Raw genomic sequence first — 17,260 nt, forward strand, 5'->3', positions numbered from 1 at the left:
GTGAAATGGGTCAGTTCCAGTCTACATGAGCGCGCATCGGTAAGGTAGAAAATGGCTTACCACACTAGAAGAGCCCATCACTGAAATGATGACTTCAGTTTAAAATTAAATCCGTGCTTGTGGTTCATCACTGAGGTTCCTGCGGGGATCTGAATTCGAGGTAAATTCAAATTAAAAATAGATCGGTCTGTGAAAACACCGTGACAGGAATATGGGGTGGTCGCACGCTCCTAGTGATGGGCTCCTGAGTATAGCTGTTGAAGTATTTTCAAAGTTTTCAAGCTCATAAATCATGTCCTACCTTTCCAGAGCTTCATGATTCTTAGACTTTCTGGTTATTTTACTGCATTCAAATCTACTTTTCTTATGATCTTGCAGCGCTCAGGATGACAAAGCCTACGAGCTGACGATGCCGAATATTGGAAAAATCCCTGTTTATTGTCACATGAGTAACAGTGGTCTTGGTGAATGCGGCGGAGGGGGCTGGACTCTAGTGATGAAAATAGACGGCACTCAGGTACCATTACGAATTGCGAGCACGCCCTCTTTCCCTCGCCCCCTATTTTCCCCCGATTGGTTGTTTAGCCGAGCTATTTGACCCGTGGCCTCGTAACCTAGAACCCAGATCTCCCACAGCCAGGCAAACAGAGTGAGATTTGGGTACGAGATTGATGGCCTTGAATCGCGGCGATGGCAAATTGACGCTGGTAACGAAAATTGACGGCACTAATGTGCCATCCTGGATTAGCAGCATCTCTCTCTTTATCTTCCTCTCCTCCACCTTGCATACGGGTGGCGCGCCTGAAATTTAAATTGGCCAATCAGGATTCAGCAGGCGGAAAAACTTTATTGTCCTGACGTCAATGTAAGTTAACAGGAATAGCATTGAAATCAGGCAACTGTTCTCACTGGAGATGGCATTAAATATTCACGAAAAGGGATTTGCAATTCCCAAAACAATATCAGATTATAAAAAGTGAAAAATATGAAACATTTTGTGTCTCCAAGCTTCCAATTCGGCGCCAAAAATGGGTCGCCGGCGTCCGGCATGGCAACTCGCTCGTAGTTCGTCAAGTGTCGCCAGGTAGGGTAATAGTTGTGTTATTTTGAAAAAAATATGCTGTTCCTGGTCAAATTAAACCCGGAATTCTCAAGTTAACTATTAGAAAAGGCCAAAGCAACTTAAGCTTTGCCTTTATTTTTGTCAGCTTCGAATGAAAAGGCTATTATCGTGACGTCATCGGTAGGACAGCTAAGTTTTGACTGCCGCTCGTTCTGCGGGCGCAGCCTCAGTATGCAGGGCAGTTTTAAAAGGTGTAAAAGCATGTATCATGAGGAGACCCAAGAAAATTTTCAGTCCCGCTCATTTTTTTCTATTCTCCCTTACACGCAGAAAACGTTTAATTACGATTCGACCTACTGGAGCGACAAAACTGGCTACGGGTCCTCGTCTGCGGGACAGGCACTCGACACGAATGAAGTCAAGTTGCCAACATACTGGAACACGCCCTTCACCAAGATCTGCCTTGGAATGAAGACCAACGATCAAATGAATTTCATACTCCTCCCCATGACTGCTGCCTCTCTTTACTCGGTGATTGCCGACGGACGACACCGCGGTACGTTCCTTGGACGAAACAAGTGGAAAACTCTGATTGGCTCAGCCGCCTCTTTGCAAAGCAACTGTAACAGGGAAGGCTTCAATAATATCGGAGCCGAAACTGCCCGCAGTAAGGCAAGAATCGGCATAATTGCCAATCAAGAAAATGACTGCAACACCCCTGATTCCAGGATTGGGTTTGGGACGGGAGGATTATATGATGACTCAAACTCCTGTGGCAATGAGGCGACTTGGTCTCCGGACAATGGTGACAAGCATATTAAAGCTATGGGATACATTTTGGTCCAATAAAGAAATAAAGAACTGTTGGGGCTATGGGGCTTATATCGAGCCAATAAAGACTATTGGAATACTACTACTATTGGGCTGGTACAAATTGGTCCAGGGATTAGCAGCTACGATGCATCCATGCATCCAAAGTGGATCTTTACAAGACTTTTTAAAAATGACCATATTTAGTACAAAGAAGCATAGTGTTAAATTATGTGTTGATAACACAAATATGTTAAGGTGCTGATGAAATAAAGGTTTGAAAACCATGTTTCTTTCTTTCTTGTTTTGGAAATGGTATTTTTTCTTCTTTAGGAGTAAACTGGGAACAGCTATAAGAAAATGAAGTTGGGACGGCCGAAAATCATCTATTGTTAACAGGTCAGACCAAGATGTTACCACTAGCAATGGAAATGAGCGGAACTCTCTTAAGGACGTTCGCTTGAAAATTTTCCAACATTGATTTTTTTTTTCTGAGACTTTTACCGCTGTAAGGTGATGAGTTAGTTATGTCAAAAATGTAAAAAAGGATGAGGGGTCACTGACTTCGTTTTGGAGAGAACATGCCCGGACAGGAGCCATAATCGGGAACGGAGACCGTAAGCGTGCGCCATTTCTAGTATTGGGGTGGTCCCCATGATATGGGACAAGTTTTCTATTTTTAGAACAAATTGCGCCATCGCCTGCGGCACACGCGCGTACATGCTGAAGAGATTTTTGCGGATGTCGCGCGGGCGGAATGGCGTCCGAAATTCCCAAAATTTTTCATGTTTTCGACCCACAACTCAACGCGTTTACCTCTGTTGGAATTTTGCTTAAGTATTTTCCGACGGATGATTCTTTCACATGAGCTGTACATTACTCCACTTTAAATTTCACATATGATGAAGATTAACAGCTTTTCCATTACACAGCAAAAAACTAGCTGGATATATTTAGATATAGCAGAGCTTCAGGACTTCATAGTTTCCTACTCCTCTTGCCAAACGCTTGCGAGGAATTTGCCAGTCTATCACGACCGAAAAGTAAAACAAAATAATTGCTAGTTTGAGTTTCGCCTGAATTGTAAGTAACGCTTGATGTTTCATAAAGACCCAATAACTTTACGTCCGTAGATACTGCTCAGTTTTATTCGTGTAAAAATTCAGTAAATTCTCTGTTGTCGATGAATGAGAGCGCCCGCTGATGCTTGTTTTATACAGTCAGTAAACATGACAAATTGTACTTCCGCCGCACTTTCGTGTGAAAGCGTACATCAAACTCATACAATAACTCTATATTTTTTTAATATGTTGATTGATAAATGTTTGAGAACATATTAAAAGCTAAGCGGAAAATATGCGAATAAAGCAGAAATAATCAGCAAAGTTACGATGACGCTTTCTTTAATCAACTTCGAATAACGATTTCGATTTTGTTGATCGAGTTATCAAAACTCCTTGTCTATTTTCATTTTCGCAGTGTAAAACTTCACCATGTTTATGTTGAAGAAACACACATGATGTTAGTAGCCTTTTTTTGCGTTCGTGAAATTTGTTGCAGCGTCTCAGCCCAAAAGATAACGAAAGAAATCTTTGTCAAGATTTGCTGACAATTGAAAACACCGACTCGGACTTGAAAGTGCACGAGCTGCACTATGCAAATGAGCCAATTGTACGCGTCAGACTTTCCTTTCAAAAACTTTGGCAAACTCACCAAACAAGCAGAAACAATAAGAAACCATCAAAACAGGATATGATTAACCATTGTCTGAGAAACACAGAAATTAAGTCGATACCAGAGTAGAGAGTTTTCTTGCTATATTCTTAAGTCAGAACAAACGCAAAAACATACGCGTAAGCTTACAACTAGCGCGAGCGGATCTTATTATGCATTCCCAACGGGAGATTGAAGTCTTGTTTTCGACCCTGAAAAACCTACCTTTTCCCTTAGCTCAGAGCATAAAACTACATATAAGCGCCCTGGTTCGTAGTCCCTGCCTTATTCTCTGCCATCGCTGTGAAAAATCTGCAAGAGAATCTCGCAATTCTCACCATTTGATCACGCAACGTGACAACATCCACGCGAGAGCCCCCGACATGTGCGTGGATCCGCGCGGATATATGACGTCAGGATGGCGCAATTTGTTCTAAAAATAGAAAAATTGTCCCGTATCATAGGTGCGCGCGGATCCCAAGACTTACGGTCTCCGTCCCCATTTATGGCTCCTGGCCCGGAACAACACCCTAAATCTGAAAAAATCGGGCTTCGTTAGCGAATAAGGCCTCAGTGTCTGTAAGCCCAAAAATATTGCAATTAGATCTTTGAAGTGAAATTTTCTCTGCCAAATATTGTTTAAGTGGACCTATTAAGTGAATTTAGCCAACTTGTGAGGTTCCTTAAAGAACAAGTTCGCATTTAGCGGCCATAGTTTCACGCGCTTTGCAGCCGTAAGATGGCAGGATTCGATGTCCCGTGGACAGAAATCTTGAAATTTGTTAACTTTCCACATTGAATTTTTGTTCATTTTTGGACAATGTGGAGGTATTTGTAGATAAAATCGATAGATAGATAGATAGATAGATGGATGGATGGATGGATGGATGGATGGATGGATGGATGGATGGATGGATGGATGGATGGATGGATGGATAGATAGATAGTAGATAGATAGATAGTAGGGGTCACCCAACGTCCAAGATCGTTAAATCCGGGCAAAGCTATAGCAATGCTATATCATTGTTCGTTTTATTACTTAGCGCGCATTTTCATACATGACGTGGCGTGTGAATTTGCGTGCGCAGTAAGGATCGTCCCTAGTTTTCCTCTTTGAGAAATTTGTATGAGGACTGGTGACGGATCAAGCCCCTTTCAAACGAAACATACACTGTTAAGCTTTTTTCATGCATTTGGTACATTTGGCGCTAAGGAAGATCGATTTGAATGTTAGGGGAGGGTTTGTGGTTTTGGACCTGTATAATCATGATTTGTTTCGTCTTCGTCAGATAAAGCTTCACAACAGAGGACCGTTGCGTTACATGACCGTGCGAACTCCTGAACTCCTCCATGTTACAATGAACAGCATCATTCTTTAAATCTGCCAAAAGAAAACTCAACAGACGAGCTTCAATTTCAGAGGAGTGATCTTCAAATACGTTAACAACACCCAGTAGTTTTATGAGTATTTTTCTGCTCGCAGTATCACAACCTAACGATTGACCGACATAAGGATTTCAGCTACCAGGGTAAATTTTTTGTTTTGGTTTCTTGAAAATTAAAGAACTTGGAATTTCGCCTGGGCACATTCATCGCTGGGGTCACTATCAGAGTTATCCAAGGTAATTAGTGACGAGGATTTTGTTCTCATTTCGTACTCACTTGCATTCGCTACCGTTTCGAATTTTTCCAAAGCTACGTACATACTGCATATCATTATTGCCTCATTTATCGTTTGTTGGCTCCGAAACAATTACTGATTGTCTACCCATCAGCCTTCGATCGCTTCGTTATTCACCCACAAGACGTAAAACAGGAAATATGCTGACAACTTAAGAGAAACCAACTAGTTCCTCCTGTTCTCTTCCAAAAAAACAAAACATAGATAGGGAAAAAAATTTCCTTTGATACTAAATCCCCTCTACACTGTTGACGCGCTGACGGGAGATCATATCTGCTCTGTTACGCTGAAAAGGCATATTGCCAACAGTTTGTTGTCGTGCTTCTCATGATATGCCGTTAACTCAGGCAAAATATCTCATTTATATCTCAGCTGGAATAGTGATATGTTTATTATATCCTGAGAACAAACTGATTACGAAACAAAACAAAACAAAAGAGAAGATATACGTCAAAATGTAGCAAATAAAGAAAATGAGTTTTAACTCATTCTAAAAGATGCAGTTTTGCTTTGAGTTGTTCTATTTTTAGTTCTGCCTGAATGGAAATCGCGCTCAATTATTACTATTATCGGAGCAGCAGTTAGAGAATGTCCATTGTAAGAACTGCGAAAGGATGGCAACGATGGAGAACGATATAAACCTTGGATGAGTTTCACGATAGAAACTGAAAACATTGGGCCAAATTGTTTGAGAATCTGAGCGCGCTAGTGCGCCAGTCTGCCACAGTGGATCTGACGGCGGAGCCTATTTTGGAAAATTAACACTATTTCGAATAATGACAAAAAACAATATACGATTTGTGTTGTAGTGTAGCCGGTGTTCAAATGGCTCTTGAGTGAGCTGTATCTTGTGTGAGTTTACATTACAGCTTTGTTGCATTGACCCTGAGTTTAGAATATTACCTGACGACAACATTTTAACAACATTCATTCACAAGAAACCAAGGTAATATACATGGACAGGAATCACATATGTATGCTTTTTGTTTGTGCATCAGAGGGCAGATCTGTTTTCAACACGTTTGAGGCCAATTTCCATCCTTGAGAGATTGGAGGATTTTTTTTGTTTAGAGCTAGACGGAGTCTGGAAGTTCCTTTTATTAAGTCTGCACAAGCGCTAAGTGGCCCATCAGGCCAGAGCTTATCCCGGTTTCAATTCTGTAGCATGAAGCGACTAGGAGTCAGTTCTACTCCTTCCCGGATGGAATGCTAGTCCATCACATGCTTACCCACCGCATTCAATTTGCCGTTACCCATTTATAGCCCTGCGTAGAGAGGGACACTGCGAGAGTAAAGTGTCTTGTCCAAGAACACAACACAATGCCTCCAGTCAGGGCTCTAACCCAGACTGCTCGATCCGGAGACGAGCTTATTAACCATGAGCCCAGCGAGGTTCCCTCTACTTTCAAATTTAATTCAAACAAAAAAAAATTCTGCATATTTAACACCAGCCACTCTAAGGCCAGCAAAATATTCTTTAGGAATAACGATATCCATGCCAGTTTGTATCTTGGGTGAAAAAATTTAGAAGGGAAACAAACGTAAATGACAACAACTTAAGAGCAGAATTTTCTTCATTTAACTAGATGAGGAAGCGTGACACGCAGATGAACCTGAAACTATGCCTTGACGAAACGTTAAATACGTCAATTTTCTAGAAATTAACCAAGGACGTGCAGTTAAGGATGGAAATATGTCTTTCCTGTGTAAGAGAGCAGATTGTAATTAGAGGTCAGATTCCGTGAAACTCTTGGGTGTTTTGACAAACCCAAACCATTCTTTAATCTCGATTCCAAAAGCAGCCAACGCGTTGCCGTTAGCGTAGAATGTGGTTGTCGTTAGGAGGGGGTCACCCATAATAAATGAAATGATCTAACAATGAGGATGGGAAAGGGTTATGCCTAGCACGTGATAAAGAAGAAATTTAGTGTGTGAAGCATGCATGAGCAACTAAGCAATTGTTTCTGATTCTCTGTACATTATAATGAGAGAAATTCACACTAGTGGCTGTCATTCTATACTATCTGTTAATAGATTGTGATGACCATCCGAACAGAAAAATGCTCATAAAAAGACTCTGACTGGTTAAACAGCACGCACTTGAAGAAATTGTTTGTGCAGTGGAGGTTGGATTTTTCTTCCCGCAGTCTTAAAGATGAAGATGTTTGCGACAATAATTCTTCTGTCGCTTTCTTTCACTAGCATTATCCATGTGGTGGAGCCAGGAAAACGGAGATGCCACCCGTGTAAAGACATTCGGCAGCTACGCGCGCAGTTAGACAAGGCAAATGCGAAAATAGACCTGGTAAATACCACGCTACACAAGATGTTGGCGAGTGGAGGAAGTGGCGGAAGTGGAGGAAGTGGAGGAAGTGGAGGAAGTGGAGGAAGTGGAGGAAGTGGAGGAAGTGGCGGAAGTGGCGGAAGTGGCGGAAGTGGCGGAAGTGGCGGAAGTGGCGGAAGTGAGTTTTTCCTCAGTGTATTCTGAATTCTAAGGAGCTCAGTCACTAATCGAAAAAATAAAAGAAAATTTAGGCTAAACTTTTCAAGATGCACAAACCGTGACGTAGCGCCTCTTTAAACAAAGATAAAGCGTCAATTATAGCTCCGAGAAAATCACACGGCCGGAAAACCTGGGGATGCATTGCTTTTAACTTAATTTGCTTAAACGGGGAAGGATTCGTGGACAGTGATAAATAGTCTACTCCTACCAGGTCAATTTGTCCAATGTCATACCCCCCTCTCCCTCCCCCTCCCCCGACGCCACACCCCTGACACACTTACACCTGTGAACTCCTCTTTCTCAATGAGTCCCCTGCCATTTCCGAGAAGTCATAATCTTAAGTAAATCAAACGAGGATTAGCATGTAAGTATAACGCTTTCTTTTTCTCTCTTCTAGCATCAACTTCGTGCAAAGATATTCATGACAATACGAAGTGAGTATTGCTGACCTACATACTCGACCTACTCTTGTTTTTCACGTTCTTGCGTGCGCTCTTCATGATCAGTTGAAAAAAACACAACACTGTGACCAATTTTTGAAGAATAGTTTCACGGTTTGGCGGATGTGCAAGTCTGATGGTGTGAGCATAAAATACCTACCCTACCGTATTTCCTCCAATAATAGCCGGAGACGATTATTCATGGATTATTCATGGACTGGCCCCTGATTACATTAGAGACCTACTGCGATTTAACATTTCTGGTCGGACACTAAGATCTTCAAACAACAGGTTGCTTGATGAGCCTAGAGCAAATCTTAAAACGTATGGTGAAAGGGCTTTTTCCGTGGCGGCACCAAGGCTCTGGAATAAACTACCCCTCCAGATCAGACTTTCATCATCAGAGGCAGTTTTTAAGGCTAATCTTAAGACTTATCTTTTTAAGCGTGCATTTGATTTGTAGTTTTTACTTTTTATTTGTAGCCTAATTGTATTATATAGCGTATTTAAGTCTTAGGATTTTAACTTTTAGGATTTAGGATTTTAGGTTTTTAAAGAATTAGGATTTTAATTTTAAAGTATTGTAAAGCGCCATGGACAATTAGTGGAAAATGGCGCTATATAAATGTATATTTATTTATTTATTTATTTTTCGCACCAAAAGCTTAGGGGGTGATTATTTGTAGGATTTTTAAGGGGGCAATAAAACGAAGATTATTTTTGTAAGGTTTTGAAACTCATAATGTCCTTTGTAAGACCGTTCCAGAACCACATGATTCTTATGCTTTCCGGTTATTTTAACGTCCACCATTACTTTTACTGCATTCAAATCTACTTTTCTTATGATCTTGCAGCGCTCAGGACGACAAAGCCTACGAGCTGACGATGCCGAATATTGGAAAAATCCCTGTTTATTGTCACATGAGTAATAGTGGCCTTGGTGAATGCGGCGGAGGGGGCTGGACTCTAGTGATGAAAATAGACGGCAATCAGGTACCATTACGAATTGCGAGCACGCCCTCTTTTCCTCGCCCCCAGTTTTCTCTCGATTGTTTTTTAGCCGGGCTATTTTCGTATTTCCCTTCGGCCTGAGGCTTTGTAATCTAGAACCCAGATCTCTCACGGCCAAGCAAACGGAGTGAGATTTGGGTACGAGATTGATGGCCTTGGTGGTCGCGGCGATGGGGCATTGACGCTGGTTATGAAGATTGACGGCACTAAGGTGCCATCTTGATTTAGCGGCATCTCTCTCTCTTTATCTTGCTCTCCTCCACCTTGCTTACGGCTGGCGCGTCTGAAATTTGAATTGATCAATCAGGATTCAGCAGGTGGAAAAACTTTACTGTCCTGACGTTAATGTAAGTTAACAGGAATAGCATCGAAATCAGGCAACTTCTCTCACTGAAAAGGGCATTAAATATTCGTATCAGATCGTAAAAAGTGAAAAATATGAAACATTTTGTGTCTCCAAGCTTCCAATTCGGCGCCAAAAGTGGGTCGTCGGCGTCCGGCATGGCAACTCGCTCGTAGTTCGTGAAGTGTCGCCAGGTAGTGAAATAGTTGTGTTATTTTGAGCAAAATATGCTGTTTGTCGTCAAATTAAAACCGGAACTCTCACGATCAAGTTAACTGTTAGAAGAGGCCAAAGCAACTTAAGCTTTGCCTTTTTGCCTTTGCCTTTGCTGCGATCGTAGCCGCCGTATGCAAGGTGGTTGTAAAAGGTGTAAAAAGCATATATCCTGAAAGGATCCACGAAGTATTTCAGTCCCGCTCATTTTTCTGTTCTCTTTTATACGCAGAAAACGTTTCATTACGATTCAACCTACTGGAGTGACAAAACTGGCTACGGATCCTCGTTAGCGGGACAGGCACTCGACACGAATGAAGTCAAGTTGCCAACATACTGGAACACGCCCTTCACCAAGATCTGCCTTGGAATGAAGACCAACGATCAAATGAATTTCATACTCCTCCCCATGACTGCTGCCTCTCTTTACTCGGTGATTGCCGACGGACGACACCGCAGTACGTTTCTGGGTCGAAACAAGTGGAAAACTCTAATTGGCTCAGCTGCCTCTTTGCAACGCAACTGTAACAGGGAAGGCTTCAATAATATCGGAGTTGAAACTTTCCGCGGTAAAGCAAGAATCGGCATACTGGGTAATGAACAAAATGACTGCAACACCCCTGATTCCAGAATCGGGTTTGGAACCGGAGGAGTGAATGATGACTCAAACACCTGTGGCAATGAGGCGACTACTGGTGCGGACAATGGTGACAAGCATATTAAAGCTATGGGGTACATTTTGGTCCAATAAAGAAATAAAGAACTGTTGGGGCTATGGGGCTTATATCGAGCCAATAAAGAACTATTAGACTAGTACTACTATTGGGCTGGTACAAATTGGTCCAGGGATTAGCAGCCACGATGCATCCATGCATCCAAAGTGGATCTTTATAAGACTTTTAAATGATCATATTTAGTACAAACAAGCATGGTGTTAAATTCTGTGTTGATAACACAAATAACTGAAGACGCTGATGAAATAAAGGTTTGAAAACCATTTTCCTTGTTTTGTAACTGTTTTTTTAGGCGTTAATTGGGATCAGCTTTTAAGAAAATAAAGTGAAGAGGGCCAAAAGTCATCTATTACTAACAAGTATCAAGATACTGTCGCCAGCGATGGAAATGAGGAACTCTCTTAAACCGCTTCCGCTTAGTCAACCATTTTTTTCTGAATTGTCCCAATTTTCCTCTGTGAGAAATTTGTACGAGGACACACACTGTTAAGGTTTTTTTGGTACATTTGGCGCTAAGGAAGATCGATTTGAGTGTTAGGGGAGGGTGTGTGGTTTAGGACCTTTAAAATCGTGATTTGCTTAGTGTTCTTTGCAACTTTTGACAGGGCCGTCAGATGAAGCTTCACAACAGAGGACCGTTGCGTTACATGACCGCGCCAATTAACTCCTAAACTCCTCCATGTTGGAGTGAACAGCATCATTTCTTTAAATTTGCGAAAAGAAAACTCAACAGATGAGCTTCAACTTCAGAGGAGTGATCTTCAAGTGCGTTAACAATGCCCAGTAGTTTTATGAGCATTTTTCTGCTCGCAGTATCACAACCTAACGATCGACCGACATAAGGATTTCAGCTACCAGGGTGAATTTTGTTTTCTTGGTTTCTTGAAAATTAAAGTGCTTGGAATTTCGCCAGGGCATATTCACAGCTGGGGTTAAATTCAGAGTCATCTTAGCTAAGAAGTGAGGAAGATTTTTGCTCATTTCGTGGTCACTTGCATTTGTTACCGTTCCGAATTGTTCTCAACGTACATATTGCATATCGTTGTTCCCTCATCATAGTTTGTTGGTTCTGAAACAATGACTCATCATGATTGTCTGCAGATCAGAAATCTTCGACAAATAATAATGGAACATTAAGACGAAATCGAGACATTTCAGTTTTAAGTGGACAAAGCCCTTGTACTAGAATAATTTTAAGTATATTACAGTCCTTTTTTCATTTTCTAAAAGCTAAAGATATAAATAGTTGCCTGAAATAACACCAAAAAAATTTTCCATGGGAACTCAAGGAACTAAATTTCAAAGATCAGAAAAAATTGTGCGAACAGAGATAAAATTTCATCATCAGTTCCATTTCACCAGAACTTTTAAGTGTTTCATAAGAACTTCGATTCAAAATTTGTTTTCGACATTTGGTGTTGTTAGAATCGAAACGATTTCTATTGAGAAGATATTCAAAACAGTCGCACAGAAGTTTACAACAGAGTGTACTGTAAATAAATTCGATATAAAGTTTTTGTCCACTTGTTATTCGAACGTCTGGTGGATTCCCTCTTAAACTGTGAACGTGGTGAAAGAACTGACCTCACGTCCTCTTCCTTCTCGATAAAAATCCTAACACAGATTTCCTGCGTGCAATAACCTCACTGCATCAAATATACTTCAAACGAGTTGGAAAACAAAATCGGCTCTGTCCTTTTCCCAACCGTCATTATCGCTTTGTTTTCTTGTGAGTAAATGTCTTTAGGGTTAGGGTAAATGAAAAAGATTCTCGTATTCATAAGCCTTCGAAACCTTCCACATTCACACACAAGACATTACATAGAAAATATGCTGAAAATTTATGAAAGAAATCCCCAACAAACTCCTCATGTTATCTTCCCAAAACAAAACATAAATAGGCAAAAAAATTCCCTTATATAATCCCCTCCACACTGTTGACGTGTTGAAGGAGATCAAATCTGCTGTTTGAATGAAGAGGCATTTTTCATTACACTTTGTAAACTACGTTTATCTTTGTACTTTAGGAATACACGTACGTATTTTCAACGAGCTTGTATAGCTCTTAGACGGGATGTGGCTAAATAAAGTATTGTATTTAAGAAATAGAAAACGTGTACCGTGTTTCTACCGAGTTTTAGTATAAATCTACCAGCGTCCTGTCACGAATGCCGTCCTCTGATTGGCTACGCTACTCACTATCTATTCTGTGATAGATAGTGAGTAGCGTAGCAGTGTGCGCTTGTTAACAAAATGATGGCCGCTTCTTGGCGTTTTCGAGGTGTCTGTGGAGAGTATTTAGATAAAGTTTTGAACGACTAGTTGATTTATACTAAAACAATTAGATTGTTCGCTCTCGATTTCTATGCGTGTCACTATCACGCATAGAAATCGAGAGCGAATAATCTAATTGCTTAATAGAAACACAACTTTTAACCAATCAATTAATGTCTGAAAAATTTTGCCATCAGGGCATATTCTAAGTTAAGTTGTTGAAGCAAGTTGCTGCTCCCGTGTCATCTTCTCTATTTAGTGTCAGACATGTTGGTCGACTAGTTGTATACTGCATATAATTCATATTTTCCGGGCTCTAAGGAAGGGTGGTTCTTGGAAGTGATGTTCACTTGTTCTTTTCTCGCCGGATGGTCCATCCGAGAGTAGCCTGTGAACAGGTTCTCTAGTAAAGGATAGCAGGGGCAAAGAGAAAGAGGAACGAAAGAGTTTAGAACCCCCACCCTATTCCCCCCTCGGCGATTTCAAGGCCCAATCAGTTAATTTTTAAGTCACAAAAATCTCGCTTTTATTACATTATTTAACTGCATTTTAATACACACTTTAAGAGAACCTCTGACTCCGTAAAATCTCGCTCTAAACGGACTTCTCAGTTTACATTCGACGCGATTGAAATTGCGGCCTTAAATTTTTTTCCCGGATTTTGACATGAAGACGTATACTTTGGGTTGCTACAGGAACGCAAGAAATGAGAATGTTTATAGATTTACGTTTTTTGAGCTCTACCCATCAATGGAGTTAAATCCAACCTAATGGCGAATTTGTGCGCAAATTTCCCGCGCTTTCCACGTTCCGGGAAGCTCCTGGAATTTTTGTGGCTGCTATTCCGTCTAGACTACGTCAGAGAAATTTGGAAGCGCAGCTTTATTTCTACTGTTAAGGCTGGTTTTCACTAGAGCATAAGCACAAGGACAAGCATAAGTATAAGCACAAGTGAAAACAGCCGCGACATAAACATAAGCATAAGCAGAAACATAAGAAGAATGAACCCACTTATTTGTCTTGTGCAGTTTTCACTAATGACGCGCTCGACATAAGCATAAGCATAAGCACAAGAAAAACAAACAGTTCCGTTTTTCTTGTGCTTATACTTATGCTTATGTCGAGCGCGTCACTAGTGAAAACTGCACAAGACAAATAAGTGGGTTCGTTCCTCTAATGTCTTCTTTCGTGCCCGCGTTTTCCTCAAACATAAATCCAAAATGAGCGGTGATTGTTGATTCAATTCAATTCCGGCGCAGTGTAGACGGAAAAAAACTTGATTCGTTTTCAGAGTGAAAACGCCGCTTTCAAATGTCTCCGGATGGACAGTGGGTTGAGGGGGTGAGCAACATAAAATTACTGCAGAGCAAAAACAGAAGGGAAAATATCGCGCAAAGCAAGGTTCAGAAAGGATAACCTCGTTACAGGCTACAAAAAGGAAAAAAAATACCGAACAAGCCACCAAAAATATATTTACTAGCAAAAACCCCCAAAATAATGCACAACTTGAAGTTGCGGAAAAAAATTCTTGCTCAGAAAAATTGCCCAAGCCTCAACTTCAAGAATGTGTAAAGGACTTGTTACTTACGCACGTGCTCGTCACATGACAGTGATTTCACAAAGCATTTCATTTGTATCTACTTGACTTCCAGCTGAGTCTTCTGTTAACCTTGGGCTGTTTACAGGAAGTAAATTTCACGAGAAACAAAACCTACCAATATTGAAATTTCATTCAGTAACAATGTTTGTTTATCTATCACAGAATGACGATTTTGACGATCTAATTTATTCAATTATAACAAAATTGGGCTGTGGTACAAAGGCATAAGTTTTAATTTAATTTAGAAGCTATTATAGGTTATTACAAAAGCATAAACAAACGATATGCAAATCACATCTCTATCCCTCAAGGAAAATGTTAAAAATTCCTAAAAAGTTCTAGACTCGACTTTTGTCGTTCAAAACAACTGAGGCGTACAATAATGATTCATTTTTCGGCGAGAACTTCGACAAAAATGAAAAACCAAAATATATTTTTGTGGTTTGTTGAAAGATATTAAAACGGCGAGATTTAATGCTCACTTTCACGGAAAAAGTTACGTCAGTTTAAATTCATTCGCTTTTGAATAAATTGAGTTAAATGGATCAACTCCACAATAAAAGTATGTACAAGTACACGACATTCTCAAACAATCTAATAGCCTGAGGCGACCTCTACGTAAAAATAACTACACCGCAAGAAGATAAACATTAAAACAAGTCAACGTTCGTATTTTGGCTCTTCAAAACAAATTTCCCTAAAGCAATTAAACGTAGTATTTGTTAAGCGATATTCACAGCAAAAATAGTAAGACTAATTAAGAAAAAAATTGTAAAATATTTAAAAAATGAGAATTAAATATGAATTAAATACTTTTGCCAGAAGCTAGTGATCAGTCATTCTAGCTCATTCTATTTTCCTACACGTAGCTCCTAAAACTCCGCCGAAAACAATTTCTCCTCATAGCGGTATTTTTAATTTTTAGTTTGTTGTCTTTAAATGCCGATAACTGCGATGGCATAAGCATTTCTTCCTTGCGGCAGTTCCAGATATGTTTCCCATCTGTTTAGTTCAAAATCAAAGGCGTAAGCAGTATTTTCACCACCATCGGCGCCGAAGACAACCAACATGTTTTGCACGATTTTAGCCCGGCATAATGAATATCCCACGGGTATGGGAGGCAAATCTAGCCATACGTGGCCTTCCAAATCGAATGCTTCAACGTCCAACACATCTGTGCCGTTTTTATCGCAACCTCCCACCACAATCAGCTTTTTCTTCCACGCCACGGCAGTGCAGCCGTAGCGCTTTCTCCTCATGGGGGGCAATTTCGTCCATTTTCCTTGTTCCCCGTCGAAAATTTCGGCGGAGTTCTTCGCGCTGTTGAAGTAGAAGCCGGACCCGCCACCGGCTACTAGCAGTTTGCGACCGATAATTCCTCCTCCGAAGTTGCATCGGGGCTCTAGCATAGGCGGCAGTGTAAACCATTCTTTCTTATTCACGTTGTAGAGCTCCACACTGTCTAGCACACTGCCTTGGTCGCAGCCTCCAGCCACTAGTATCCCATGTTCTGTCCCTGTTGCGTAACATCCCCAGCGCCGTTTTCTCATGTGCTTGAGTACCTGCCATTCGTTCGTCACCCAGTCGTACATCTGCACAGTGTTGAGGGCCTTCCACCCGCCAAACCCGCCCACCACAACCAGCGCAGGGACAGCTGTAACTGCCGTGGCATAGCAAGCCGTGGTTTTCACCGGCAATGGAGCGATTTTTCGCCATTGCCTGTTAGTGCAGTCGTACACTTCAACAGTTGCCGTAGGTTCGCTCCCCTGCCCTTCTGCAGCCCCTCCAATGACGAATATGTGTTCGTGTAACTCGATGATGTCATATTCGCGATCGAAATCAATTTCCTTCCCGGTTCTTGACTCTTCCGTTTCCTGAATATCAACTTGAGCAGCTGTGTCACGCATAAATTTCGCCTGAAACTTTTCCTTCAGTTCAATAGGAAAAGCGATTACCGAATCAAACTTTTCTCGAAGTTTCTCTCGGGTCTTCGCGAAATCGAACTCGTCATGTTTTTCTTTGGGTTTCTTCTTCTCGAACGACTCTGTTTCGAGGAGTATCTCTGGTTCTTTAGTTTTGGACCAAATAGCTTCGGGTTTCTTCGGTGGCTCGCTTTTCTTGAAGGGATCTCCTTCAACATTCTTGTTATCTCTCTGAGGCAAAGACCGAAGCCATATTGAGGCATCTCGCAACACATCGACTGCTCGATCCATGTTTATCTCGACATATTAATCTTCTGCTAACGAATCTTTTCAGAATTGTCTTCCGTCGACACCTACTCCAAGCGGAAAACGTTCAATTTGCAACAAAAAAGGCAATCACAACCGCCACTTGAGAGTTAATTCAACCGCGCTGTCCAGTTGCTTTTAACCCAAACTTGTCCCTAGAAGGACTTTGATCTTCAGTTACACGGTGTCCAAGAAGCTTCAAGAGATCACTGTATGCAAATTTGTGTTTTTTTTCGTTCCTCTTGAAATACCACACACAAAGCGATTTTCGTGTTGATCTATGTACGAGCGATAATTCTTTTAAATTCGTAAACGACGCGGCTGGTAAAAAATAACCAAGCACAAACTTGGTTTATCGGTGAATGAAAACGACATTTTCCATTTGCATTAAAGTTGCTAAGTAATTATTTCTAGGCCAAAGATCGCGTGTTATTTACATATCATTGAATAAGTCTATTTTTGCAGAGGAAGTTTTAACCGTTCCATTGACGAGTAAAATTGGTATTTTTAATACACAGAATTTAACAGGATGAGTGGTATCGTTAAATTGATCAAACAAATCTAATGATTTTTGGCCAGCTGAAAATCGAAAACTGGAAACGAACGTTACACCTACTTACTCGATATCTGCATAATTTTCAAAGCAG

General features: G+C 41.0%; 3 protein-coding genes across 3 annotated transcripts; 2 read left to right on the forward strand and 1 right to left on the reverse strand.

The window, feature by feature from the left end:
• Positions 1-202: 202 nt before the first annotated feature.
• On the forward strand, positions 203-2,859 carry LOC145463937 (putative skeletal organic matrix protein 5). Its single transcript, XM_081447731.1, has 2 exons — positions 203-517; positions 1,394-2,859. The coding sequence occupies exons 1-2, from the start codon at positions 410-412 to the stop codon at positions 1,910-1,912; spliced, it is 627 nt and encodes a 208-aa protein (XP_081303857.1). The 5' UTR covers positions 203-409; the 3' UTR covers positions 1,913-2,859.
• Positions 2,860-7,428: 4,569 nt separating this feature from the next.
• LOC145462297 (uncharacterized) lies at positions 7,429-10,528 on the forward strand. Its single transcript, XM_081445796.1, has 4 exons — positions 7,429-7,729; positions 8,168-8,204; positions 9,065-9,195; positions 9,957-10,528. Exons 1-4 carry the CDS (start codon positions 7,429-7,431, stop codon positions 10,526-10,528), a joined length of 1,041 nt encoding a protein of 346 aa, XP_081301922.1.
• Positions 10,529-14,245: 3,717 nt separating this feature from the next.
• On the reverse strand, positions 14,246-16,919 carry LOC145463755 (uncharacterized). The gene has a single exon (XM_081447544.1). It carries the CDS (start codon positions 16,596-16,598, stop codon positions 15,321-15,323), a length of 1,278 nt encoding a protein of 425 aa, XP_081303670.1. The 5' UTR covers positions 16,599-16,919; the 3' UTR covers positions 14,246-15,320.
• Between the last annotated feature and the right edge of the window lie 341 nt (positions 16,920-17,260).

Source organism: Orbicella franksi, chromosome 12 (genome assembly GCF_964199315.1).
Source record: "Orbicella franksi chromosome 12, jaOrbFran1.1, whole genome shotgun sequence".
Lineage (NCBI taxonomy): Eukaryota > Metazoa > Cnidaria > Anthozoa > Scleractinia > Merulinidae > Orbicella > Orbicella franksi.